Source organism: Cladophialophora bantiana, assembly GCF_000835475.1.
Source record: "Cladophialophora bantiana CBS 173.52 unplaced genomic scaffold supercont1.6, whole genome shotgun sequence".
Taxonomy (NCBI): Eukaryota; Fungi; Ascomycota; class Eurotiomycetes; order Chaetothyriales; family Herpotrichiellaceae; genus Cladophialophora; species Cladophialophora bantiana.
The window spans coordinates 1,818,191-1,846,169 of NW_015971580.1; the positions used below are offsets into that span (position 1 = coordinate 1,818,191).

The 27,979-nt window shown below is 50.4% G+C and overlaps 9 protein-coding genes across 9 annotated transcripts; 7 read left to right on the forward strand and 2 right to left on the reverse strand.

The window, feature by feature from the left end:
• Positions 1-2,236: 2,236 nt before the first annotated feature.
• Z519_04968 (uncharacterized protein) lies at positions 2,237-3,495 on the forward strand (the record flags this gene model as incomplete). The annotated part of the gene is made up of 2 exons (XM_016762710.1): positions 2,237-2,312; positions 2,600-3,495. 2 exons carry the CDS (start codon positions 2,237-2,239, stop codon positions 3,493-3,495), a joined length of 972 nt encoding a protein of 323 aa, XP_016621657.1.
• Positions 3,496-6,117: 2,622 nt separating this feature from the next.
• Z519_04969 (uncharacterized protein) lies at positions 6,118-6,524 on the forward strand (the record flags this gene model as incomplete). Its single annotated transcript, XM_016762711.1, has 2 exons — positions 6,118-6,178; positions 6,232-6,524. 2 exons carry the CDS (start codon positions 6,118-6,120, stop codon positions 6,522-6,524), a joined length of 354 nt encoding a protein of 117 aa, XP_016621658.1.
• Positions 6,525-12,574: 6,050 nt separating this feature from the next.
• On the forward strand, positions 12,575-13,139 carry Z519_04970 (uncharacterized protein; the record flags this gene model as incomplete). The annotated part of the gene is made up of 2 exons (XM_016762712.1): positions 12,575-12,866; positions 12,919-13,139. 2 exons carry the CDS (start codon positions 12,575-12,577, stop codon positions 13,137-13,139), a joined length of 513 nt encoding a protein of 170 aa, XP_016621659.1.
• Positions 13,140-13,915: 776 nt separating this feature from the next.
• Z519_04971 (uncharacterized protein) lies at positions 13,916-14,896 on the reverse strand (the record flags this gene model as incomplete). The annotated part of the gene is made up of 4 exons (XM_016762713.1): positions 13,916-13,948; positions 14,005-14,099; positions 14,165-14,471; positions 14,588-14,896. The coding sequence occupies 4 exons, from the start codon at positions 14,894-14,896 to the stop codon at positions 13,916-13,918; spliced, it is 744 nt and encodes a 247-aa protein (XP_016621660.1).
• Positions 14,897-16,331: 1,435 nt separating this feature from the next.
• On the forward strand, positions 16,332-17,562 carry Z519_04972 (uncharacterized protein; the record flags this gene model as incomplete). Its single annotated transcript, XM_016762714.1, has 4 exons — positions 16,332-16,348; positions 16,403-16,617; positions 16,669-16,746; positions 16,796-17,562. The coding sequence occupies 4 exons, from the start codon at positions 16,332-16,334 to the stop codon at positions 17,560-17,562; spliced, it is 1,077 nt and encodes a 358-aa protein (XP_016621661.1).
• A 1,536-nt stretch (positions 17,563-19,098) lies between these two features.
• Positions 19,099-19,916, forward strand: Z519_04973 (uncharacterized protein; the record flags this gene model as incomplete). Its single annotated transcript, XM_016762715.1, has 2 exons — positions 19,099-19,278; positions 19,335-19,916. The coding sequence occupies 2 exons, from the start codon at positions 19,099-19,101 to the stop codon at positions 19,914-19,916; spliced, it is 762 nt and encodes a 253-aa protein (XP_016621662.1).
• A 479-nt stretch (positions 19,917-20,395) lies between these two features.
• Z519_04974 (uncharacterized protein) lies at positions 20,396-21,185 on the forward strand (the record flags this gene model as incomplete). The annotated part of the gene is made up of 2 exons (XM_016762716.1): positions 20,396-20,651; positions 20,749-21,185. The coding sequence occupies 2 exons, from the start codon at positions 20,396-20,398 to the stop codon at positions 21,183-21,185; spliced, it is 693 nt and encodes a 230-aa protein (XP_016621663.1).
• A 729-nt stretch (positions 21,186-21,914) lies between these two features.
• Positions 21,915-23,432, reverse strand: Z519_04975 (uncharacterized protein; the record flags this gene model as incomplete). The annotated part of the gene is made up of 1 exon (XM_016762717.1): positions 21,915-23,432. One exon carries the CDS (start codon positions 23,430-23,432, stop codon positions 21,915-21,917), a length of 1,518 nt encoding a protein of 505 aa, XP_016621664.1.
• A 1,563-nt stretch (positions 23,433-24,995) lies between these two features.
• On the forward strand, positions 24,996-27,576 carry Z519_04976 (uncharacterized protein; the record flags this gene model as incomplete). Its single annotated transcript, XM_016762718.1, has 3 exons — positions 24,996-25,205; positions 25,261-27,396; positions 27,454-27,576. The coding sequence occupies 3 exons, from the start codon at positions 24,996-24,998 to the stop codon at positions 27,574-27,576; spliced, it is 2,469 nt and encodes an 822-aa protein (XP_016621665.1).
• Between the last annotated feature and the right edge of the window lie 403 nt (positions 27,577-27,979).

Sequence of the window (27,979 nt, forward strand, 5' to 3'; positions counted from 1 at the left end):
GGAGACACATATCCCAAATGCGCACTCATACGGTGTTCCCTCCAGTCAATTAAGCACCGTCGGTGCAGCAAGCCGCTGGCCAAGATCAGAGTTTCCCCAAAGTTGTTCCCTCTATTTTGTAGCCTTGCCAGCCCCTCATTCCCTCTTGAAGTTCAGAGCGAGAGCATATCCCCGACCAATAGAGACAGAAAAATCCGGTCGGTGCATCAGATTCGATCTCACGCCTTTCAGGCTGTGGTGATGGATGTATCGAACATATTGAAATTCTGCTGGTCGGCGATTGACAGGCGGTCTGAGATGGTAGCAAGGCTGGCCAGCTCTGACCGAGCCAGAACATGCAAAGCTCGAGACCCGCGCAGACTCGACCGGGCCCTCGTCTCCCCTTTTGTCTCTCAACTCATATTGAGCACGTCGTGGGTCTGCTTGAGGTCCTGGTCCAGTAACGCTGACCGTCTAGCTTTGAGCTGACACACAGATATGGGCGGCTTGACACTATCGACTACACTTTTTGCTCAACAGCAGTCTGTACGGACTACCCACAATGATCGGGATTGTCGTTCGTGTCTCAAACAGACTGATTAGAAAGTTCAGCAGCTACGATGGGATGAACAGCTGACGCTCCACAGATGGCGATTACATCGGACTCGCCCAAAAAAACCACAGCCGACATTCCTCAGTTTGACATTCTCTTCTATGGCCGGATATTGATCTCGGTCGGGACATCTGGATCACTGAGCAGTCTGGAACAAAACGACGCAGTCTTTTCGTCCCAAGATCCTGTATCAACAATGTCATCATCTGGCTGGTATTTGCACCGGGTTTCTCCACAAGTTGCCCCGGGCTCGTGAAATTCCCTGTTGATCTGGCCATCTATTCACCATGCGGCAATGAATGTCCGTTTCAGAGGATGTCATGTAACCAAACCCCCTCAAGCTTTTGCAAAATAACCGGATGGGTATTAATGAAGAAGATCCGGAGACGATGAAACCGACCCGTGATTACAATAGCGAGATCGCGACATACCAGCTGGGTCGGAATCAAGTCTTTGCCCGAAATGTTGACGTCCACAAGATACCAGCACTCGATTTATCGACGCATCTCATCTAGAGTCACCAACAGCCCTTCGACCCTGATCAGCTCTTTGCAGTCTCCCGGCAACGAGATGTGAACAGCCTCTAGATACTTGTCGCCTCAGCTCCCATTTCTCGCAACATCAACAGGCAACCCTCGCTTACCCTCGCTACATCGTTTGTTAGGCAGGTTGGGCTCGGGCTTAGAGTTTCCCAGTAATCCAGAACTCCGTTTGTTTCATCAGCCTCGGCGGCAAGCGCCATGGTCCGCTGGGCGCGCGAGTATGAGAGTGAGATTGTTGCATATTTTCTGTGCAGGGAGAGGGCTCAGTTCTCAGCGAGCTAAGGCTGACGAACTTCTCGCACGCCCTTCGCCAGGAAGTTGGCTGGACAATAGCCAGCAAGTTCTCGGTTGGAGTGGTTCTGGCATGCCTTAAAGCTACTAGCTACTATTCGTACTTGATTTAGTATCATTGGTAGATTTATGCTCAGGTGGAAGTTTGCAGATCACTAGACCTCTGCGATTGAGCGAGTAATACAATAGCCTTGAGGGAGAGTGGAGTCAACCCCCTTTACATAGTAGGCATTCGCTATGCGAGGTACCACCGAGTAGTATTGACTCGCAGCTGAGTGATTCAAGATAGGGACGGCAAGGGTTTGATTGGGCCTGGGCAACTAAGCAGTAATCTGCCATCAGCTAGGCACGTACGAATACACCTCGTGAGGCTCACCATTGGGCCCCTACCGTCTCTGGAGGCGCCCAACTGAGAGATATAATGGCAAAGTTATACCAGTACTCGTCAATAGCTCGTTCATAGACTAGAACTTTGTACTAGTGAGTAGAACAGATTAGTGCTCTCCTGCCCTTACACTAGACTGCTTCTGCTACTCGGTCCTGACTTGACTTCGTGGCACCATGGCACCAAGCCGGTCACCCTGTGGCATAACGTAATACTAGTACTTCTATTCTAGGTGTATAGTATATACCCGGATCTTATGGTCACAACTATGGAAAGATATGAGCAGTATGTGATGCATATGTCGCCATGTGTGTTCCCACATCCTCGGCGACCGTCGTGAGATCGAATAACGAAACACAGAATAGAGAATATAGAATAGGACCTGCCCTCGACAAGACTCACCCAGCTACAGAGGATATTTGCGCCATGCGTGTCATCATCATCGGGGCAGGTTTCGGTGGTCTCTGCCTGGCCAACGGCTTGCAGCAGAAGAAAGCTACTAGTATCGAGGTCTAGGTGTTTGAAAGGCACGCAGACCCGACGCACGAACTTACGGGCTATGGGCTCCACGTGGGCTCTGATGGTAAGCGCGCACTCCAGCACTGTCTTGATCGCGAAAGCTGGGACCGTTTTCTTGTTGCAACGACACCCGCAGGGCCACAGTGAGCTTTTCGCGACACGCACTTGTGGCGGCTGGCTCTGCGGGACGATGCGAAAATTTCAGGCAAACCAGAAATGGACGTTGAGAGACGAGCGGCCCATCGTGCCGAATTCCTGGATATTTGAAAGGAGCAATCGTGTATTGGGGTAAATCCTTCACCCACTATGAGCATCTCGACGGCGGACGGGTTCGTGCACGCTTTGCGGACTCGACGAGCGTGGAGAGAGACATCCTCATCGGCGCAGATACCAGCAAATCCAAGGTCCGCGAACAACGGCTGTCGGACCTGAAACAAGAAGAGCTCGGCATCGTTGTTATATGCGGGCGGTACCAGTTGGACAAGGTCCGCACGGAAAACTTGCCGGCACTCCTGACGGACGGCTCGCTGAATAATACTATCGTTCCGTATGGGAAGGTTTGGTTGTTCATAGCCCCATTCCCGTCTTCAGAAGGGGAGCGTGGCCCGGTCGACAACTACACGTTGTGGGCATACGTGGTCCCCAAGCCTGAGACTCCCATAGATGCCAAAGCACTATCACCTTCACAGCTGCGTGACATCGCCCTCGCCGGTATTCAGAATTGGGCTGAATCGCTCGTGACCGTGGTCAGGGAAGCAGACTTCGCCACAGTCGCCCCGATCGTCTTGCGCTCGATGCCCCGTCTGACTCCGTGGAAGACAAACAATACTAGTATATTACTACTACTTCTTGGCGACGCAACCTACAACATGACGCCCATGGCGGGAGTCGGCGCCAACATCGCGTTTCGTGATGCTCACGTCTTGACCGATCTTCTCATTGATGCACACCGCGGCAACACCAGCATCTTGGATGTTATTGCAACGTACGAGGATAAGATGAGGCACTATGCAAATGGGGCAGTGGCACTCTCGCGGCAGATTGCAGAGGGCGCGAGTTCGAGCCAGATATTGCAGAGATTGATGTTCCATGGTGTGCTGCGGCTGGCGGAGGCAAGTTCCACGGTGATGAAAGCAACGATTGGCAGAGGAGTTTCTGGAGACTGATCACTCCATTGTGACGACAACAACCCGAGAGAAGTGTTGGGAGAGCACCCCAGAAGGATTGACATCTAAATATACTAGGATAGAACTAGTACTACTTATAGTCGTGTACCCTTAGTAGTACTTAAGGGATCAATCGATTAGTCGTAGGACCGATCCTATTAACTGTTAGACACTGCTACGAGGAAGACCGATCACGAGTTGTGCGGGCGTGACTCGCTACACTCATTTGACATCTTGACCAGCAGAATTGAAATCACGTAAGATACTAGTACCTTGCTGGATCATTCATTGGCTCTATAGGCTCTACTGAGGAGAGCACTGGAGCGCGTGGAGCTCACAGAGCACTATCATTATATTGTATCGGAGCACTTCAGAGTTCGGCTTGCACGTGTAACAACAACGCACAGAGCCCTGTCCAGCAGATCGGGAGTCGAGAACGCCTTTCCGGTTGAGGCCAAGACAGAATCACCACCACCAACACGGCAGAGGCGGCGACTAGGCCACGCGGCGGCTAGCTGGGTGATGGCGGTAGCATTCAATCATAGAGAGAGACTGTCGAGGACAAAAGGTACAGGATCCTCTACTCAATCTGTAAACGAATGGCTTGAATGCCAGCACTGTAGTACTATCAAATTGTCTAGCACCGTCTGTCGTTGTCTCCGTGATGCATAGGTTGCTTCAACCTCCCATCTGCAGCCAGCATGATGGTAGGCTCTCTGCCTTGCTATGTGACTAACCACAGCACCATCCTACTAGTATTTTCTGCGGCCTTCACATGTTGAAACTTAGTAATCTTGACATTTCCAATGTACCAAACACCCCATGAGCCATTCCCAGGCGCCATTATGCAATGTGTTGAACCCTTGCACTATTCAAAGCATCGTATCCACCTCATCAAAAAACTGACCATGACCCTGTCTATTTCTTGAACGGTCACTTAACCTCTGGCGACTTCAACGCTGGACTAGTAGTAGTACTGGGCACCACAGAGACACTAACCCCTCCCCCCAAAAAAGTCACAACGGCCCACATGGGACTCATTCGTCAGCCACCCTTTTCGTCGGTTGATCCAACGGCGAAGAACACTCCAGCTGCGACCAGAATCAGGGTGATGTTGTAGCTCCCAGTCCAGACAATGTCGAGCCTCACTCTCCGGAAGACGCGTCTCAGTGATGTGCAAAATTGGAATGAAAGATGATGCGTTGATGGCGATATCGCTCCGGGATGAAAGCGACACAGACACGTCCGACGCCGTCAACGCAGGAGTACTATCACTCAGCCCGTCAACAACGAATGCCACGAGTTTCCTACCCCCAACTGAGTGAGACTTCAGCGTTAGAGGTGATGCTGTCTGAGCGTTCCAGCACCTCGAAATCCAGGACGGGCAGTGAAGGATGCATAGATAGAGGAACCTAGGGGGATCCCAGAAGAATCTAACTTAGCATCTTAATATTTCCGATCGTTACTACTCTTCTGGACCTGTCTCTACTCGACACGAACGATGCACAAAGCGCCAGTGACAATGTGACCGGACTACCCCGATCAAGTCTAGCGGTTCTCGGCCGGCAGGGGTTTGCGGCACTTATGCGTAGGAAGCGAAAACCCTATCTGCAGGTTAGGGTGACTAGTACTGTACCTACACGATCGACGGCGGAAAGGTAGTGAGTGCTAAGCGTTGCCCAGAAGTCCCAAGATATGGGTCACGATGAACACTCCGGTGCGGGAATTGTGCGTGATTCGGCAGCCCCTTTAATCCTGCGCTGAATGATTGCCATCATTATAGATACTACAAGGGCCCCATGTAGATGCGGCGCAGCCTGGCTGATTTCCTGGTCTTTGTCCCAATCTTGTCAAACTAGTATTGTCATATTCTGTTATTGATGCCTTCCTGTTGCCCTCCTCCTGCGACGCAACCGAACCAGCTAAACCGGCCTAAGTCAGACCACTTCTGGCTCCCACTGGTCGTCCGCGTGTTGTTTTACCGTTGCTGTTGCTGGTTGCCGGTAGGTGATATGCGCTCTTTCACTGTATGTTCTATCGTCAAGCAACAGACTAACCGCGGCCCTGGGTGTAGGCTTTGCTGGACCTTGCCGCCCTGCCGGTCGCCACTTCATCTTTGGCGCACCCCTTAAGCTCATGGTCTGGAGCCATCACCTTAATCATTATCAGCTACTACGATCTGGTTCGCGGTAACATCAATCGACGATCATTGAGACGGGCTGCGCTGTCGCTCGTGATCCTGCTCATTGCCAAGGCCTTGCGGCGACCCAACAAGGGAACTGGGTGCCATTAAGCCTCGCTTCCTACACCTTAATACTAGTACTCCCCAAGATGCTACCTCTACTCAAACCAAAAGCGATGTCGACTGAGTTCATAACGGCTTCGATCCCCAAGGTAATACTCTCGAGTCCTGTCAGCTCTGCACGTTCCTGCCCTCCACATGGCTATCTTAGTTGGAACCGTGGAATCATGACCGCCAAGAAACCGTGCTGTACTGCACAGGGAAGAACTCCTACAGCCGTCTCGGGTGATGGATTTTGGTCATCCAAGCCGATATGGAAGAGGTCCACCATCAATACCCTGCGTTGCCTCGTTGGATGCACAACGGGCGATTTCTCAACTATGTGGTACCTCCAATCTGCTCATCCAGAACTCGGCACAGTGACGACCATGGGACTGTCGAGTGAGTTCCTCTTCCCCAGCCGCTGCTCGAAATGACACTGACGCTGGACTCAGTGGCAGCAGGGATCATGACCTCGATTCTTCTCGAGACAGCCCTGCTTCACCTTGGTCGTGATCGACTCACTTTGAGAGTCGCTGCCAGGACGGCGACAGGGATGAGCATGATATCTATGTTCGCGATGGAAGTAGCTGAAAATGCCGTCGACTATGGTCTTACGGGTGGTTGCGTCGACTTGGAAAGTCCATATTTTTGGGTGGCTGCTGCAACATCGGCATTGGCAGGCTTCTTGGTCCCGTTGCCGTACAACTACTTCAGACTACGAGCCCACCGTAAGTCTTGCCACTGAAGAGCTCGAACATCTGCGCGGGTCTTGAGAGACAGAGAATCCTCCATAAGTCATTCAAAATTACACCTTGGTATGGGTGACAGCCTCGGCTGCGTCCTTCGCACACGGTAATACTACTTTAGAGTTCTCCCACGAGCCGCCGGGCTGACCGCAGCGATCTTTCAGTCAAGGTCTTAAATTAGAAGTCGAGTAAGATGTGTCAATAATTAATACCAGCCCGCCACACCTCACGGTTAAACAGTACTAGTACTATATCGCCTTCTCTACGGGTGTTAGATTGGTTCGAACTGGTTCGAATCAGCCTGATCAGCGATTTAAGCATCAGACTCTGTTATAGCCCGGTCTGAGACCGATTCTAGATCGATTCGAACTAATTCGACTTAGTTTACTATTACTAGTAAAATAATAAAATAGAATTGTTTAATCCCAGTCGGCAGCACTTTTTCTCAAAGTTTTAATTTTTATCTCTTAAGTGCTAGTCTTATGTTAAATATTAGTATGATCGTACATCAAGTAGAAATCTTTAATTTCATAACATTTTGTAGTAACTAAAAAAATATATAATAATTATACAAAAATATATAAAATGATTAAATCGATTTTAAATCGATCCGGCTTAGTTCGAACCAATCTCCCAGTCTCGCTCACCTATATACCCCTTAAATCGAGCCCAGCCCGGGCTAGAACTTGGCTGGAACTGGGCTGGACTCGGTTTAACACGAGGCGGGCACTATAGTAGATAACCGCGAGGTGAAGTATTGCCTTTTTAGGTGTCATAATAATGACTGAATAGCTAGTAAGGCTATCTTAGTATTCATCGCCATCGAATTTTTTTTTTTTTTTTAGCTTTTTGAAGAGTATTATTGATATAGCAATATTATACTCTACACGATCGTATTAAAGAGGGATTAGAGAATGATCAGGGAAGGATCAATATTACCAATATAATTGCTCGATTTGAAGACGTCTAAATTATTGAAGTTTAAACTTATTGATAAATAGTAGTAGTATAGAAAGTCCGTAGCAGATCAATTTTAGGATCGGGGTTCTCATGGATTGGTGACCGCGATTGCGATACTAGCAGTTTCGAAATTCAGGGAACTAAAGTGTTCGCTGAAGGCAAGCACGTCACGAAAATCTCCTAAAGTTGCCTAGCCTATACCCACCCCTACGTCAGCTCTTTCTCGTTTAGGACTCACGTCCAAGTAGGTAGGCACCACCAGCAAACCCATGAGCACTGAAACTAATCTATTACTTTAGATAGTATGTAATGTGACTTTCTCCAAGAAAGCTCAGGCCCCAGGTTTGATTCAACGCGGATCTACAACTTGTGAAGCCGTCCGCCGCGTCCAACGAAAGTAAGGTGGTCAGGTGTGATCTCACTAATTCTGCAACATCTGCCGCCGTATCGGTTTTTGGTTAGTGAGTGTACAGACGCCGTACTAAACAGGCAAATGCGTATGCATACCCTGCAAGTGCCATTGTCGTTCGGAACTCCTCCAAGAGAAGCCTCACACCCAGCTCGACTCCCTGTTGTCCACCATCCTTCAACGAATAGCACCGATTTAATTAGCAAAACATGGATTTCAGGACTGGCCCATTGGCGCGTCACATGAGAAAACAACCACTTCAAGTTACTGCAAGGCCCCAGATTGCTATCCAGCCAGCAAAACAGTGTTGTGCCCCGAGGGCGATGGCCTTGAAGATGTCTGAACCACATCGGATTCCCCCATCAACTGCGATCTGAATTCGACCCCAACCTACTCGTTCTCACTCCCTTAAACAGTCAAGGGTGGCGGGCACCGTGGTTGGATACTAGTAGTAGTACTAATTATCACACCATCCACTCCGTGGTCAATGGCGAGTTGAACGTCCGCTGGATTAAGGACTTAGTAGTAGGTGCAAGATGTTTCAGTTGTTAGCTTCAAGTTTTTTGTAGATTGATTGCATGGGCTTGCCGGTTGGTTGCTGGTGCTGTGGTCTGTCTACTTACCGCCTTTCAACCAAATCTGCATCTTGGTCGCCTTTCTCATCTAGGGGATAATTTCGGCCCACTCCAGACTTGCATCTACATAGACAAGAACTACCAGTATTGATAAATAGTACTTAGTAGTCCTAGTACTGTTAAACAGCAAAAGGGCGGGACGACTTCTTCAGTTCTCGATTTTGGAGCTTACCGTAGTCCTGCGATCTTGCAGCGCCCTTTGCAAACTCGTCATGGCCAGTGGAGAGGATATTGGGAAAGCTAGGATCCTCGGGGAACGTGAAGTCGTTGCGGAACTCGTTGAGACGACGTCCCAGGGACAGGCACGTCAACGGAGAGAAACCAGGGCCTTGTGGCCAGCACCTTTGGGAACATTCCACCCTTGCCAGCAGCGCCGCGGATAGTGGTAGTATTTGAAAATGGGACGGAGTCGTCGACTACCGACCTTCAGCCCTCTCTAGAAGCTGTTTGGTTCTGCTCCGGTCTTTCACAACGCACATCTACATCATATGTGGATTGCCTCGCCCTTGATTGGCCACGTCTTCCAGGGACGTGGTGGCGTAGGACGAAAGACACATACTCACGTTCACGCTCGCGGCTGCTCATGAAGTTGCCAGTTCACCATCGGGGTGCGCCAACTTGTGCATGGCTGATGGGCCGATGCCGGACGGGAATGTGACCTATAGTACTAAGTCGAGAAGTTGGCACTGAATTGTCTCGGATTCGTTTTAAGGGTCTTCCGTTGTAAATAGAAGTAGCAACGAATTCTCGCCTAGTACTAGTGTAATGGGAGAAGTTGGAAGTGGTGGATAGCGTTATGATTGGCTGGGGCGCCGACCCTAGACTATGGTTCTTCTTATATAGTTCTGGGGGACTATCTTTCATAGAAGACAAGCAACCAAGTTACCAACAGAGAGGACTTCCCCTAGTTGAGTGTGCGCGTCAAGAAGAGGCTATACCCACCGCCGTACGAGTTGATGCCCATGGCTAGTAGCCTCGCCCCAGTTCACTAGTACCTTCTGACCAAAGAATACTAGGACTAAGTACTACTAAGTATTGTGGAAGTATCAATACTAGTATATTAAACGTTCCGCAAAGCTCGTGGCAGAATTCGATACCTGTCATAAGCCGCGATGTTGTCACGAAATCTGATGGCTGTCAGAGTACGAGGTACTAAGTATGTGTTACATGATGGAGGCTTGTTATGAGTTTTACGATATCATGTCCATAGCACCTTCGTTGAAGTATTCGTCGTGGAACAGTCAGCCTTGAGTTTCCCAGCAGAGGGCCGATTGTTCAGATCAGGTTCTACACTTTCGGTAGCTTTTTGGCACCCAAAGCCTCCAGATCTTCAATGACAAACACATTGGAATCATGTGGTGGAGGTCGATTAGCCACCTTAACGATACTAGTACTAGTATTGTATTCCGCTGAAACTGTAGAGTGTAGAGAAATGTGCAGCCTTAATTGTAACGACTCAAAGGTACTACTACTTCTAGCATGTTTGTTCGGTCTGAGGCACCCATCCGCTAGCCTAGTCACTGCAATACTAGTATATACCCAAGAGTGTGGTGATGAGAGACATCGCCTGACCAGAACACAAGTCCGAACTCGCAGAAGTCTTCGCCAAATAGGACACGGTACATGTTATTGTAGACCCTTGGATGATCTGGCACGACAGGTAATAGTAGTAGTGCCGGAAACTCCCGCTACTTTGGATGAAGGTCTCGAATTTCGGGTGGAAAACCAAGCGGAGATTGTCACGTGATCGGCCAACCTACTATTTATAGTTAAGACAAACATTAAACGGAAAGACCTGCCTGGCCGGGACGGTCGCTTAAGTCTGACCACCAAGTTTTGCACCAACCCCGTTTTACACCACCTAATCGAATCGCGACCGTAACAGAACAAGTCTCAATTACTCAACTAACACTATCGTTGATGTGGAACACGTGTGTGAACGCCTCGATTGGGTCATTAGACGTGCCATTCCCGTTGTTTATAGACTGCCTAGTCCTCCGCGTCGTTGTCGTTGTCGCTCTCAATGTCGCCCATGCCTCTTTGGCCTGCTGTATAGTCTCGATGCTAGCAAAGGTCTCGTTGGCATTAATTGCCTTGCCTTTTTGTTTCCTGGCCTTCGATCGCTCTAGTTGAGACTCAAGCCTAGCGATTTGTTTATCCTTCTATATATTCTCCCACTGTAAACGATCGAGTCGTTTAGCCGTTTTTCCTAGGAAGGTTCTCAGTGGCCTTGAGATCCCTTCCTGATGTGTTGCTCTGTGAACTGAATCGCTGAAATTTCGTCTATTACTAGGCGATAGATAGACATCGCTATCGAGGACTTTGCGCTTGCGAGAAGGTGGTGTTTGTGGCGTAATCTTGTTGGTTACGGCGCTAGTAAGAACGAGATTCGATCGAATTGCCTTCCGTGGATTCCATGGATAGATACCACTGGCGTTCCAGCCAGACTTGATATTGGCGACACTGAGACCTTCCTGGCTAGCTTTCTGATAGATCTGTAGAAACCTCGTTTTCTTTACTAGGCTTGCATCGTCGAACCTAGCTAGATCAGCGATCTGCGCTCGATAACGAGACTTAACTGGCGAAAAACAAGCAAGATCAAGTGGCTGAAGAATGTGACTCAAATGGGGTAGTAAGTAGTACACCACGATGTTATTTTGGTGACATTTCCACATAAACTCGTGCGTAACATGACTCTTATGGCCATCCAGTAGTAAAAGTCGATACTCGCCGCGAGTAGTCCCTTCTGTAGTTGTTTGAGGTAGAAAGATCTGATCTAGCCAGCTTAGTCCGATTTCGTTTGATGTCCAGCCGTTCGGAGAGGTTGTATATCGATAATCTGGACTAGACTCGTCGAACCAAGTAGTTTGAAGCGATTGACCTTTGAAGATGACTAGCGTCTGTAGACGTTGACCAAGGGCCGAGATTGTCTCAACGAGCGTTACCCATTCGCGTGTCTCGGGCGATTTTTGCAATGAACTGGTGGTTGTAGATGTTCCCACAACGATTTAATTGCTGCAAACGCCTAGGGCTAATCCAGATTCATCCATATTCCAGGTATGTCGAGGTTGAATTGAATATCGCTCTTTGATCGTCTGTAGATCCTGAAACCATTGTTCCAGAAGCTCAGGAAGTGTGCAATTAACGCGCTTAACACAGATCTTCCTGCCTACCTTTGAACGGATATCAGGATGTCGCTGAATAAACCGTGGTAGCCAATTAATTCCAACGCGTTCAGGGCCGCCATTTGCCTTACTAATTACACCAGCGAGATCTCGCACAGTGGAATAGCTAGGAGGATGTCCTTGTGCCTCAAGGTCGAGTATCCATCTCTTTAATAGTTCCTCCTGTATATTTGATAATATCTGCTGTGGTTCGTGGGATAACGCGGCCGATTGAGTGCCCTGTAGTCGGCGGACGAGCGTGGAGTGGTGGACATCGTTCGCGGCCGCGGCTGCGCGAATGCTAGGATATCGACGTGATTGATAGTCAGAGATTGCTTGCTGGATCCTAGCCTCTCGATTCGAGGCCATTTACGCGTGATTAAAGGCGAATTGGTTGAGTGGTAGTTGGTTGATTGAGTTGGTAGAGAGGTGGTGGGGTGGTAGAACGCGTGGTGTAAAACAGGGTTGGTGCAAAACTTGGTGGTCAGACTTACAAAAAGGAAAGTGCCAAAAACGAAAGTCGTGATGGTTAAGATCAGTGTGGGCCGCATTAACTATGATAACATACCTCGTACATCCGAAAGAGGTATCAACAAACCTATAAATTGCGATTGGGTAGGCTGGGAGCGTCCAGACACCATGCTCCCTTCTTGTCTTTAGCTTGAGCGTCTTGCACGTTGAGAAGGTGATTCCTTGAGGTTACCAGTAATGTGAAGACATACCGCAACATCAAAAGCCTTCAGTTACCACATAGAGTCGAGTTTGAATCGACTTTGTTTTCCTTTCCTGATACGATCGTGTTCCACAACAGTTTCCCACATAGTCGAAAGATTGATTCATTGTCTAGCTCACGAACACTTTTCAAAGACACTATCGTCAAAATGTCTTCCGCAGTCAAAGCCTTGACAGACATTCTCGTGGCATTGATCACGCCGTTCACCGACGATGGCACCGCTATCGACGAGAAACGTCTCAAATCGCATATTGATCATATGGTGGATGCGGGCTGTCACGGCCTGGTGCCTGGTGGTACGGCGGGCGAGCTCACAGGCATGACCCTGGGCGGAAGAAAACAGAATCTCGAGCTCTGTATTGAATATGCCGCCAGAAGGGTACCTGTCGTCGGCGGAATTGGCACCACTACGACCAAGGACTGCATCGAGCTGGCCCAGCGTGCTGCAAAGGCCGGCTGCTTTAATGGTTGTCCTGCCGTTTCATGATCCAGTCAACTATGAACAGCTCCAGCAGCGCCTGTCGGAAATCCATGAGGCCTCGAATCTGGATACGGTCTACTACAATACTCCCTCAGCATCGAGACTGACCCCGACACTCCCGGGTCGGCGTGAAATACCTCAAGGACACATCAGGCAACGCCCCTGCATTCACCGAGTTGGTCTTGTCTCTGGGCGACACAGGTCACTGCCTTCAATGGATGGGACACTCTAACGTTTTATGGGCTGGCAGCTGGGTGCAAAGGCTTGATTTGGGGTGCCTCAAATATTATTCCCGAGATTTCGGCCCATTTATGGATTACCTTGGCTGTCAAGGGCGATCTTAAAGCTGGTCGAGAGTTATGGTCGAAGATATACCCAGTTTGCTAGTTCCTAGAGGAGTATAATAACCCCTCTGCTGTTAAGACGGGGATGGAAATGCTCGGCTATCCGACTGGAGGAGTAAGGATGCCCTTCAAGTTGCTTACAGGTGAACCGCGAGCAGAGTTGGCAAAACTTTTGCAGAGTGCTGGGTTGAAGGTTATTAATTCATAAACACGGTTCCAGATCGTCAAAGCTGGCAATGGGACAGATGGTGACGTTCATGACAGCAGGAAATGCAAGTTCCGTTCTTTCGAAATTTGTTCCCATGTCCGAGCCCGATCCCAAGTTTTCCTACCTCCTGTAATGATAGGTTAGTTGTGACGCCTCCATACTTCCTCTAGGCAAACTTTCGCTGCTTTGAGCCTTGCAAATCCTGTTACAGCAAAAGTTCTATCGAACCGATCGCTCAAGTACTCTGTGAGAATTGGAGCGCTTCGCACCCGGCCATGGAAAGCAGGCCAGGGAGATCCGGTTCCTTGAATATTAGCGTCCCCGCACGAGGAATCATAGTCTTTCAAGGCCTGAATGACATTCTTCACATGTTCTTGTAAAATCCCCGGGTGGGCCCTTCTAATCCTCCGATAGAAGGATATCACCGGGGCAGAATTTAATGCGCGGACCATGCAATTACGGGCGATCTCCATTCTTAGTTTTGACAAGCTAAAAGGCGCTTGGTCAACAACATCCTGACGGTCTCTCGCCGCGAACGAACAGACCATATTTCCCAATCGCTGCTTTCGTCTCTCGAGGAGCTCCGTGAATCTGATATCGTGTCCTTCCTTGTCGACCTCCAAACTCTCAATGACGTTTGCTAATCTCTTGGTTTGAGACACTAGGCTCAACCAAGTCTCCCGAATTCCGTAGAGCTCGGCATACCATGCTGTCCGGTTTCGTTATCCTTTTCCGCAACAGCTTCGATATCGCTGTCCGAAGTTGGCGTTTCGAGTCGAGGAAAGTCGTCCAGGCGAGGATAGGGCCCTGTTTGATGCTGAGCGTGCGATCGGGTCCCTCGAGCTTGATCCATTTGCAAGTCTTTGACCGATTGTCTCATAGATTCAACAGTCACTTTCGACCTGGTCGTATCATACTTGCGCAGCACGAAAGTACTTTCTTCCACTATCCCGGTCCATGTATAATATGATACGATTCCATTGCCTTTCGTGAAATGGTTCGTTTTGCCAATCTGCGAACGCGAAGTAACCGTTCAGCATCAATCACGAACGCACAGGCATCTTGTTGATTATCGTGCAGAGTCTATCGCGGCGTTAGCAAAAAGAGCGGTCTAGTGTGAGCACTTACGGCATATGTCAGCATGGCGAGAGTTGCCATACGTCGGTCTTTATATTTGGCGGCATTGGCACCTCTGGTCTCGCGCCGCAACGAGTATTGCAAGTTTTCCTTCGCTTTTTCAATGATCCTTACTGCGAAACTCTGCCAGTATCTTGCAGAAACTTCATCATAATTCGCATTCTGAGCTGCCATGTGTCTTGCAGAGAGGAGCAATAGTGCCTGCAGATTGGCTAGGGCAGCGTGCGATACTAGTTGTGAAGTCGTGTAAGTCAGTCTCGCCAAAGTCAGATAGCAGCATTCAAATTGTTGGCTTCCCATGGCGACTTCTTGTCGATGGGCATAATCTGGATTTGAGAAATGACATAATCCTTGAAGTGAGTGAGAAATAGTTGCGCTTCTGGGGGCGTCTATTTCGGTGATAAGTCGGTCTTTTCTCACGGTATATAGAAGTGAAAGAGTTAGAGACAACATCGTGATGGCTGTCGCCGCTTTCAATTTCGTGATTACTGCCCTGGCTGATCTGCATCACCGCAGGAGCATCGCCAAGGAAAGCCTCTTTGAAAATAACTGTCCGAGGTCTGCGGAAATATCTCGCAGCTTGTTAAGTCAAGATTGAAAAGATCGGGCCAGTCCAGAAAAATTGTGCATGTCACTTAAGCTGCCAACAGATTCAACAGATGGTAAGGCATTCTCTCCTTGGAAGGCATCAATGGCTTGTCGCTCAGCCCTCGGCTGAGGCGAGTCGCGGCGAGGTAAGCTTTCATGAGGTAGGTGACCAAGACTGAAAACCCTAAAAGGCCCGATTGCCAGACCATTACCAGTGTTTAAGGGGCCATCTTGGTATCTGGCGTCGAGCTCCGAAAGAGATTCGTCAATTGGCTTTTCAGCTAAGTCCGAACGTAAAGTTGTGCTCATCGACTCCCGACTTGCTTCTGAAGGAACGTCATTAGTATGGCTCTGCCGAAATCTCACTCGCCAGACAATTACCTGTATATAGGTACTGCGTCACTAAGTACCCTGTCGAATCGGCGTTGGCCTCGTTACCACCATATCTGCAGGGCTTTCAACCCATTTCAATTGCTGGCTGAACCCCTTACAAGTTGTGCCAACAGCCCTACAAGTGAGACACGTAGGCCGGACCTTGTCTCACTTCACGTGGCGCCTCCGGCAGGTTTTGCAACCACCGAACGTGTGACTCCGGGTACGCTTGTTGTCGCCACCTGTTTTCATGCTGTGACGCCCTCGGGCTCTGGGTATTGGGTCGGTTTTGGTGGAATCTCATCAGCTGGAGAGTTTCGAGCGATAAAGACGAGGTCCGGCTCTGCCCCAGCGGAGAATGCTTTGTTCTGTGACGTTGTTGCGCTGTTTGGGAGCCATTCGTTGACCGAGTGGTTGTTGGGAGAAAGTTGCCACGACAATTATTCTCGTCCGGATTTGGATTCTCGCTCGGGATTGCTTGCTTCTTTTGATAATGCAACCGCTGATTGGCGGAAGCAGGTTTTAATAGTCAAGAGATTTGCAATGGTTGACGGAGTTGTCCTTCATCTGTCCAAGGCGCAAACAGAGGAATTATATCCACTATTATTCCAGAGGTTGGACTGTCTTTCCAGCCACCCTTTGACAGATTCCAGCTTATAGAGTGGTCTGAAATGCTTGACCATATTGCAAGATAGTTGTGCATACACAGCCTCCCGTCACGATTATCGAGTCTGACACGCTACATCCCAAAAGGAACAAAGGCACAAAAGCAACGATGGTGAGAATATTCTTGTAGGTGCAAATCGAGTCAGTCGAGTAGTATTGATGAAAGGCTAATCGAGCAAGGACTGGGGCCACGGGCTATATCGGTGGCCAAGCGTTGCATTCAATTGCGTCGTCGTTTCCGGAATCGCGAGCAGTGATTTCCTGCCTAGTGCGAGACAATCAGAAGGCGCGGTGTGTCCGAGATAGGTATCCAGATCATGTTCAGACAGTGCTTGGCGATCTAGACGATGTCGGGCTGCTCGAGGAAGAAAGCCGCCAGGCGGACATAGTCTTGCGTGAGTCTTTTGCATCTCGAGTTGTGTCAATATTGTTGACCTTCCCATCAGATCTGGCAAGTACAAATCATACTAGAAGCGCACAAGCCATCGCTAAAGGCCTTGCCAGTAAAGGCCCCGGCTCAAAATGTAAGTTTCAATCAGGAAGGTGGACGGATCCTGGCTGAGAATGAGGCAGCATACTGGATCCAGATGTCAGGAGCTTCACTCTTTGCAATCCCTGAGATCAAGGAAGGTCGATATGGCGAGCCATCAGACGAAGTGTATGATGATGTGAAAGACTCTCAAAAGATCCTCGCCTTCATTCGAAACAATCCATCACGACAGGTGGACAACCTCATTGTGGCTCAAGATCCGTCCGTTATACGAACTGCTTTGATTGTTGGTCCCTTGATCTACGGCCAGGGAGCTGGACCTGGGAATCAAAGGAGCGTCCAGGTACCAGAAATTGCCCGAGCAACGTTGAAATACGGCCAGGGATTCCGTTTGTTGAATGGTCTCAATCAATGGAGCAATATCCACATTCGCGATCTTGGTGACCTGTTCTTGTTATTGGCGCAAGCTGCTGTCGAGGGCAAGTCCCAATTTTGGAACGAACAGGGAATCTATCTCCCAGGTCCCGGTGCCATGGCATGTAAACCTTCCGCATGTATCCGAAGCAATGTGCTGACTGTGGCTCAGACTTTCGGCGAAGTGTGCCAACGCGTTGCTTCAGCAGCGCATGAACAACGCTTGCTCAAAAGCCCGAAGGTAGAACTTACGATCGACGTTGACGAGGCCAACAAAGTGACGTCTCACGGAGCTGTTCTGTGGGGTACCAATGCCGTGTTTAGATCAGGCAGAGCACAGCAGACTCTGAGTTGGAAGCCTTCCGCCCCAACATTGGCAGAAGTAATACCAGAAACTGTAGCATCCGAGGCAAAGACATGGCAAGTGAAAGCATAAAGGTGGAAGAACGCGATGTACCAATATACATATGCTTGCCCTTTTGGGTTATCATGAGACCTTGGCTGGTCTTGCCAACGACGGCTGTTTCTTTTGTTCAATATTGATCATGCCCGAATCCCAATCAACGGACTGACGCCCCATGCAGGAAACGGAAAAGAGCAAATACCCAAAATCAAAATCGGGGGCATCTTCGAACGAGAAAATCTCGCGCAGAGACACAAGGTTGCCATATCAGATCTATTGAATGATCCGAAGTTTGTCGTCCACATCATGAGGGGAAATTTTCCTTACCGCTACCAGATCCCGCGGTGGATCTTGTGACCCAATGCTTTCTGCAACACCACTGTCCCTAGGTTGTATTTCACTCTGCCATAGTGACCCATGCTCCTAATCCAGGCGGGATCTGGAGACTCTGTCGTGACTCCCATACGGTGAAAGGTGTATTATTCTGATATACTTGGGCGCTGTGACCCCAGAATGACCTGCGACTGCGAGCCTCGAGACGTTTGAGACGTGTTATTGGGTCAGCCGCATTATGTTCTGAAGGTCTCTCATTTTGATTGGGGCCGTCACAATATTTCTTGGAAATTGCGTGTGATTGACAAGGTCTTCTTTGATGGAGATACAACCATTTTGTTGAACGAAGGTTGAGTGGTGGATCTGTCTGGTTGATTGTGTCCTGTCCCCCTGGCTATTCAGAGAAACTCTGCCTGTTTATATATACATTGGCCTGTAACCATAAGAGCATTCCTGAAACCTCCTATTCCGTCGCCATCCTATCACAGGTCTGCAGGAACAACGAGGTTGAGGCAGTTTGCGCAGTTGGTGAAGCACCTAGCGTCTCAGATGGTTTGCCCCAGTGACGCTCTCGCGACCCTGTCAACACATTTCATCTGGGTTGGGCTTCCGAAGGAGACGTTCCGCTGCGGATGGAAGGGTGCCAGGTGGATAGTGCTGCCGATTGCATGAGAATTTACAGGTAATAATCTCCCTGATATGTTGTTCATATGTGAAATCCCATCCTCAATGTGTGATGTTAAGGGAGGCCATTGCGGCGAGGATGGCGCAGGCAACATATGGGCGGCAGTCCAAGTGCGCTTGTTAGGGCGGCGTCGCCCTTGTCCTGATACGGAGGTGACGTATGAGCATTTTTTCCAGAATTTGGCGCTGCTTGATGTGCCACCTCCCACTGTCCCGCACTTCACAATGAGAAGCTGCCCTCGCTGCCTCTTGGTGTTCACACATGATCACTCACTCTTCACGCGGCCTTTATTGTCACCACTATCACTCGTATTACTTGAAGAGCTGACACATGATTGTCTCAGCCTGCTGTTGTTCACCATGAATGCAACTTGATCTTCCCCGGCCATACGGTCGTCCTTGTCGTCGTGTTTGAAGCAGACGTATCCTCCGGCAGAAAAGGCACATTTGATACACATCTCTCGTTATAGAAGAATCCTCGATACACAAAACAAACCATGTCCATCAAGTATGCCCCCACGTACGTTGCTCACTATAATGTCTGAGCTAATGATGTCAAGTTGGGTTATGCTAGATGGCAAAGGAGGCTTTGTCCCGTTGCCATCAGAAAGGATCATCCACAGGTCAACACCAAGAATTAGTCTCGCTATCACCACACCATCGACATATCCGGGAAACAATCCTTTGGCAATCCATTGCAGCTCTGGCACCGTCTATCTGACCAATCAGAGGGTAACACATAGAACGAATATCTTTCCGGACGAAGTCGTTTCTGACGCCACGCATAGATAGTGTATCTACCGGAGAAATCTACCCCGGAGTTCAAGTCCTTCTCCGCACCGCTTCTCAATCTGCACGACACGCACCTTACCGTTCCATGGTTTGGTCCGAATGCATGGCAGGCGATCCTCCAGCCGGTTCCCGGCGGCAACATCCCGGCAACGCAAGCTGCCGTTGAACTTAAGTTGACATTCAAGGAAGGCGGAGCACCCGATTTTCATTCAACTTTTGAGCAGATTAAAGAACGACTTCAGCAAGTCGTGTCCGCGGCGAGAGAGAGCAACGTCACGGGCTCGCGCCAAGATAACTTCTTGGGCAACGTGAACCTGGACAATGTCCATCTTGACCAGTTGCCCTCATATCACGAATCTGGGCAAGATCGAATAGCTCCGAACGAATCCAGTGCGACCGGTGAGGATGTGGGTTCCCCTGCTGTGGTGAGTCGTCGCGCGGCTCCCGAACTGAGGAGAGAGGGACCACCGGCACACGAATCCCAGGCCCCGAGCGATGCCCCCCCTGGATACGAAGAGACACAGCAGCAGAGCATCCAGGCTGAGTTGGATCGGAGGTTATCACTGACTCGGGACTAAAATCCAATGGCAGGCAGATCTGGCAAACCACTTGATTGTTGAGGGGCATGTAGCAGAGCGTTCTAGCTAGAAGCAAAAGCGGTCCTTCTTGCATCTGGAGATCTGAGACCAGACTCACACGAACCTAAGGTTGCTTTTGTGTATGTTAGCTTCCAACATCATACACTTTCAACTTCGGAGGGCTTCTGAGTAATAATAGTGCGTGAATGAGACTTGGAGTTGGGCGGCGTAGGCAGGGATGGCTTGGCGTCTGAGAGCTAGCTGGCCAATCAGGGGCCTTGTAATTTTCCGCCCAAGCTCGAGCTTCCTCAGGAACATTGAATATTGAGACTCTTTCCACAACGTTGCGGTTTTTCGACACTCTGCGAGACAACCACTACATCCCCACGTCTCTAGGGTGGCCTCCATCCCGTCTGGTACTCTCACCAGTGTAATATATCTATTCCACCGAATCCCTAACTCCACTCCGAAATCTCACGATGGGAATCACCGATTTCATTTCCGACCTTCTGAGCTCCGTCTCCTTCGTACAGGAGGTTCAAGCCGAAGCTCCCGCAGACGACCACGAAGAGTCAAGTGAGGGCAGCGAGGGAAGCAACGAAGAAGAAGAAGAAGGTACTGAGGACACAAAGGAAGGTGAGGAGGAAGGAGGCGAAGACGGAGGTGAGGAAGAGGAAGAAGAAGAGGAAGAGGAGGAAGAGGAACCTGTAGATCCTAAGCCAAAGCTGGAAGAAGGTACGTCTACACCTACTTTTGCGACGTGAAGAGCAGAACTAGAGCCGCCTCACTATAATCTGCCTTATGCATGTCTGGGAAGATTAACAAAACGCAGACTGTGCCCGATCCGCTCAATGTGTGGGATACAAGCACCACTTCGACGAATGCGTTGAGCGTGTCACGCAACAGGAGGAGGATCCCGACCACAAGGGCCCCAAGGAAAACTGTGTTGAAGAGTGTACGTCTTCCTCTGCTTACTCCTTGGGCTATCCCCACGAGACTGGCAATGGTTACGGCGAGACAACAAAGCAACTGACCCGCAGCAATAGTTTTCCATCTCCAACACTGCGCAACGCAGTGCGCTGCACCCAAACTCTTCAAGCAGCTGAAATAGACCATTTTCTCGCCGGCGGCCATCGAGATCGAATGAATTTTGAACTCGACCAACGACTTCAAAGCAAGGGACAAACCTTTCTCACAAGCAAGGCTCCCATGAAATGCTTCGGGTGGACAGAGAAAGACTTCCCCAGCTCCTGGGCATACAACCCTTGAGACCTTGTGTGGGGATTCTGGTCACCTCCTGCATCGACCTGTGCTCATACATAGTCAACACGCCTTGTATATACCTATCATTGCATCAAAAGACCGAAGAGTTCTCATCTCACGGACTAGTCAAAGAGCTGTTCCTGTTCATGCCTCTCATTTCTCCATCCTTCTCTTTCTCCCTACGGATCGGCAAATTGAGAGAGACTTTCAGCTATCCTCTGTTTGGCTTGGGTGTTTCGTTTTGTCGACGCCGCCATCTTTTGGTGCATGTTCCGTAGGCAGGGAGAACTTTGGCTGGCTGAGTGTCCCCCTTCAGTTCTCAAGCCAAGCCACCCAATGCGCTCCACCGGCTGTGCCGTCCCGTGTCAACACTTTCCTATTCCAGAACGCTTCCTTCATTCAGCCAGCCTCATGTGAAGGCCCGGTTGCAAGATTGACTTTTGTGACCAATGAAGCGAGGGGCTCGCTTAAAAGCTGTAATCCAGTACATATTGAGGTATGTAGAAGGCCCTTTAATGGACCGCCTCCCTGAGGGGCCAAGGCTTGTGGCTCTGAATATTAATATTGTTTCTGAAGTAATCGCTTTCTAGCTATTCACTATGAAACCGGCTGTCATTGTAAAATACGTCCCGGTAGTATAAACGCCATCGGCTCCCCTAAATTCCGTTTTCTTCTGCATTTCCTCCATCGACATATATATGTTTCTCGACGAACTCGCTCGGTTCTCAGGACTTCTCAGGCAAATCTGGCATCCGGCGCATTTAGAATCTGTTCGTCATCTTCCACTCTGTCCACATAGCGCTGCACCACCTCGTCTGGCGTACTGCGATCTGCTTCCCACCTCTTCCTTCTCACTCGTCCCTGGCGACCGAATAACCCGAGACACATCGGAGTTGGCATCACCAACACGGCCAATACAGCTTGGAAGATCAAGGCCCCTTTCATATTCTTCGGCGGATCCGCATCCGGACCGTCCTTCAACGCGTTCATGATGACAATGAATATCCCGCCCAAAAGCTGTCCGCCGCACCAGCAGAGACTGCTTCCCAATTCGGGGCCCAAAGGATAGTGAATCTCGACGAGGAACTCCAACGCCACGGGGACGAGGCCGAAGCTCGCAGCCCCGAGAAGGGCACAGACGACGAAGACGTACGCCAGAGAACGGGACTGCGGCGCCCAGATGACGATCAAGTAGCCGATTGCCAGCACCGGCACGGCGACCTTGACGTAAGCGAGGTAAAATTTGTACTTGTCGATGATTGGGCTCGAGATGGCCGCGCAAACGAGCCCGACCACGATCAAGATTGCACCGGCGATGCCGGCGTTGGTTTCGCTGAAGCCGTAAGGCTCAAGGATCTGATTGAGCAGCGCCGAGAAGGCGTTGAAGAATCCCACGTAGAAGATGAAGGGGAGGAAGAGGAGGTAGAATTCCGGCGAGTGGGAGAGCGTGTGGAAATCCTTGCGCAGAGAGGTGCGGTCCATGTGGTCCGGCACTGAACCGGCCGAAGGTGGCGAGGGCGGTCTCGACGGGATGAAGAAAGCCGGTACGCTCGCCACCGAGGAGATGATGGAGATGTAGAGGATCATGTTGGGGATCTCGCGCGGTTCGTCCGCCCAGAAGGGTGAGATGAGTTGACCCAGTGCTGCGCCGAAGGGGTTGGATAAGGAGGCCAAGGCTGTGGCGGTGGTGCGGCCGGCTGGACTGAACCAGAGGTTGGAGTAGCTCGTGGGAGAAGACAGGACGAAGGGTTGCGCGAAGCCGATGATCAGTTGGCCGACCATGACGCCGCCTAAGTTGTTTGCCCGTGTCGCGCCATATTTGACCCAGTTTCCGACCAGCACCAAGGAGGCGGCTATGATAATGGCAGTCTTCGTGCCATACTTGTGGAGGACATAGAAGGTAGGTGGTGTTGTTACGCAGAAGGCAAAGAGAAACGCTGTCGAGAACCAGTTGATGTTGGTCTCCGAGGTGTCGAAGTACTTGGCCGAAGTTTTGGACACGGGGGCAAATGCGATCCAGTCCCAAGAGACTACAATGTTCAGCAGGACTAATTGGGCCAGGCCGAAGAAGCGTCGATTATATACTTTATATTCGACGGTGGAGGTCGTTGAGATTCGTGATAATGTCCGGGTTGATGGACCAGGGGCCTGACGGCGGTCTTCAAGTGACGGACCTGGAGAGTCGAGAGACGAGCTGCCTTCGCCGCTGATAGCCTCTCGGTGCGAGATGCTCGACTGCTCGAGTTTGCCCATGCTGATCGTTTTAGATCTGCTACAACGCTGAGCTCCCGACCTCGATAGCCGACACTCAAGGTCACGCGCCAACGTCGGGATAGGAGAGAACCCCTTAAGGCTGTTGACGCATCAGCTATGGAAGATTGAAGACAAGACCCTCACGGGCGGCTGTCGGGGCCTTCAGGTATCAGGATGTCCAGACAAGACGGCAGATTCCATGGATGTTAATCGCTATCGAGAAGAGACGGTGGAAGTTCTTGCTTATTCATTGACCATTCGCTGCCGATGGATTCACAATGCAATCTTGCGATACGACTCTGTCGCAATATGGCTAGCCCCGGGGCCGAACCGGATATTTGCCGGGCTGCATATTAAGGAGTTCGGGTGGCTTACACGGGAGGCAAGGCTGGCGCCGCGAGGCTGCAGGATACTTGACCTCTCTATCGAGTGTGGAAGGATCTCACAGATCGAGTCAGGGGGATGTTGGACGATCTCGGGTATGCCAGGGTGTATTGTTTGCTTGGGGAGTACTAAGGACTACCGGATTGCGGTGATTGATGGGCGCATTGAGGAAATTGACCCCGACCAGCAAGGACCAGCATGCTGAGTTAGTTGCCAATTTCTCAAGCGCGTCCGAAGAATATTCCTTGAACACATGTACCTGAGTTGCGAGTACGGGATCCGGAGTACTCTGTGCCGAATGCTCCCATAGTGGAGGAAGATCGCTCTTCGAGCAGTACTCCGTCATGGTCTGTTATACAGATACTCGGTCCACAAAGAGATTTTCAGGTACGCGGTACATTAATTCCCTGCGCTAATTGTAGCTCCCTCAATTCGCCTGCTAGTTAACCTTCTCGAATCTCTAGCTACTGTACATACTTAACTAAGGAAGCTTCCAGCAGCCCCTGGGGAACCCCCCAAACAGCATTCCAAGTCACCGCCAAGATCAACAAACAAGTGGCCCTGGTGGGCCCCCAGCCCCTACCGGCATTGCTTGTCCGCGTGGCTCCAGCCCTGGTACGATTGGCTCCGTTAGGCGACCTTTTTACGTGGTGGCCTCGCCTCGTTGAGTTGGCCTTACCAGGGCTCCTACTGTACCCAGTAGGGCTCCCTGCCTAGTGACTGGGTCGCTACCCGCCTTACCAGACCTAAACAAGCCTCGAGGCATCTGCGATGGCTCAGGCTTTATGCGCGTCTCTGACCCATTTCAGCTTTCCCCCCATCGCATGCACGCACCCCTGCTCCCCTGAGTTTCTGGCTCTCCCTGAGAAGATATCAAAAGACTGGGCGCGTGTTCTGTCCTGGCTGTGCACGACCGTTTTCACGTTCCTGAAAGCCGCCTCCCTCAGGCCTCTGCTGCTCTTGCCGTTGTTCTTCTTCCTGCCCTTCTTCCTCACAACTAGCACCCAAGATCCTTCGGCACCGAATATAGTCATACAACATGCTCAGCTCTAAGCAGCGTTTCTCAGCGACGTCTATCATCTCTCTTCCGTAGCATTGGGCGTTTGGAAGGTATTGGATATCTGCACCTAGCAAAGAGGAGGGATTCTACGAGTCGTCGCAACAAAAACACGACGCAGAATGCAGGCTTTCAAGTATGGTGTGAGGGAATCCTCAGCCGACAGCGTCGACGGTGGCCGCAGCCGCTATGTCCCCAGCTCTGTTTACAGCGGTGCAGGGCCCGTCGACGACTCGCCGGCAATTGGCAGCGGCCAGGGGCACAACTTCATGTCGGCGGCACTGCGAGGCCCTTTTGAAGAGCAGGAGATACCCCCAGCCCGTTTTGCGCAGGTATGTGAATTCGATTGTTTCTCCCGAGCTGAGTGGAGGTGCTGAGACAGAATAGAAAACCCAGAGCGCCCCTCGAAACTCAACACTTCTGAACATCAATGACCCTGTGGCGATGCATCTGTTGACCGAGACAGCAATTAGTGACAGCAGAGAATTCGAGGTGCTGTCATTTGAGGAGGTGGAGCAGCTGAAGAAAGAGAGGGCCTTCTTGAGAGGGAAGATTGAAACAACGAGAAGGAAGCTGGCGCTGGAAAGCAAACTGCGAGATGCCGCCCAGTCCCTCAATCGTCTATATTCGGTCCGCGAATCCCCAGACGCGGCAGCTTCACCTAAAAAATCGCGACGCAGTATCCTTGGGAGCAGACGAAGTGGGGACGAGGCGGTCCACCGTGCAGACGATGAATACGCTGCAAGTATGAAAAAGGTGGACGAACTCTCGCGCGAGCTATCCCAGCTGGAAAATCGGCTTCAACATATCGATAGACGCATTTTGCAGCACACAGCTGGTATTCTGCAGATGACACACAGAGGTCTGAAGAAGAATATTCGCAGGAATGAGCTGCCCCGAAGTCCAGAAAGTATGACTAGTCAGCCGAACGGGCGAGGTTCTGCACTGGATGCCAGGGATGATTTTGATGAACGGAGTCTCTATCAGGTCCCAGACTATGTCACCGAATTTGGACAGATTCCACACAGCTTGAACAAGAGCAGAGCTGGATCCCGGGCTATTGACAGTGTTGTGAGCCGCCTGCAAGAACTGAATCGCCGCCTGCATCTGATGATCACCCAAGCCAGTTTGCAAGAACATTTCGATCCACCTCCTCAGCCTACCGACGACCACATGACAGGGGGCGTTGATGCACAAATCCAAGCATACCTTGGATACATGTCGCAGGGCTTGGACGCGATGGAAGCTGCCCAAGCTCGATCTAATGCAGCTGTTCAGCAGTCAATTTTTGATACCGAAGAACAACTTGAGGATGTCAATCTCCGACTACATGACATGCTAGAAAGAACAAACTCTGTCGGCCATAGCCCTGTGCTGCTACAGGATGAACCCCGAGGGAAGGATCTTCAATCGCAGTTGGCCTTCTCTTCTTCTGTCATCGAGCGATTGAACAAACGTGTGGAGACCCTCGTCGAACAGAAGGATATCTTGACGCGCCAAATTCAACAGCAACGAGAACTCAACAGCAAGTCCGATGCTCAGCGTGATGCCAAAATCCACGAACTGGTGGCAGAGCTAGAAGAGTCCAAACGCTCTCAAACAATTGGCGAACAAGAAGCTCAGCATTCGCGTGACCAAATCAATTTGCTCATGGAGGAACTGGATCTTGCGAAGCAACAAAGCGTTCTCTTGGAACACGAACGAGGTGCTGATGAGAGCAAAGCCATTGAGCTTGAACGCACCGCCCGTAAAGAGATGGAAGAAAAGTTTCTGGCCGAGCTACAGGTCAAACAAGAGGAGCATAGCCGGCTGCTGTCGGAGATGCAGCAAACACGGAGGGACCTGGAATCTCAGTCCATGGAAGCAGCAAACCTTGCGACAAGTCATGCTCAGGCTCAGGCGGCGCACGAGGAAGTGACCAACGATCTCCGCAGGCAAATGGAGGCGCTGAGCGGTGCAAAGGCCGAAGCAGAGTCAGAACTCTCGAAACTCCGTGCGGAAATGCAAGAGCTCGAATCTGAAGTGGTCCGAGCGCAGACTGAGCTGACCGTGGTGAAAGCTGAACTTGATGGCGCTTATGGAACGCGGGCTCAGCGGGCGGCCGATGTGTCCATGAATCCGGCCATCCAGAAGGAAATTGACGGTCTGAATGTGCGAAACAACGAGCTTGAAAGTCAAGTGAACGCCCTGAGAAGGGAGCATGAGGCGAAAGACACAGTGAGTGCCGAGCTGCAGAACAAGGTCGCCGCTCTCCAGAGGGAGCTGAAAGAGACCATTGAAGAGTACGAAGTCATGACGAGGCAAAGCATTGATGATGAAAAAGAGCGGGAGCGGCTTGAAGAGAAGGTCGACGCATTGCAACAGCACTGCGAAGCGCTCGAATCACAACTCAACGAAGAGAAAGTTAAAGGGCTTGGTGCTAAGGTTTCGTCGCCCACTGAAACGACGTCTACAATGGTTTTGAAGAATGAATTCAAGAAAATGATGCGCGAGACTCGAGCAGAGAACCTCAAAGTCCTCAAGGTAAGATGAAGCAGTGACTGCGGTCGCGCATGAGAATAGTGTCTAACAGTGTCCTAGGCCGAGCAAGAAGAAAGACGCCGCCTAGAAGGCATCATCAAGAGCCTGAAGAAAGATCTTCAGCAACGTCTCTCTCAGAAGGATATGCCCTCAACGCCGATGGAAACGGCGGATTCCCGCTGATGCTTTTTTAACGACCGTTATGACATATCAACGACCACTATCAATGGTCTACACCCCACAACATTTTGGAACGTTTCTCTCTTACCCCGGCACTTAGGCTCGTGCTATGCATATTGAATTTTGGAACTTGTATCAATAGAGGAAACGAGCATTGGGAAGGGCTATGTTATGCATTTCTTTGGCAATACTTTGCAATTGGACAATCGGCGTCTGGTATACCTAAGCAATAAGGCTTCAGGAACAACTCTACATGGTAATGACAGGCCTGCATCATCAACGACTGCCGTCTCGGCCCTCTCCAAACAGTTCCGTCGCAGCTGCCTCCTTCAGCATGTCGCCTTCCGACGTCCTTTTCTTGAGCTCTCCGCGACCCGGCAATCGTTACCTATGTATGTTCTATCTC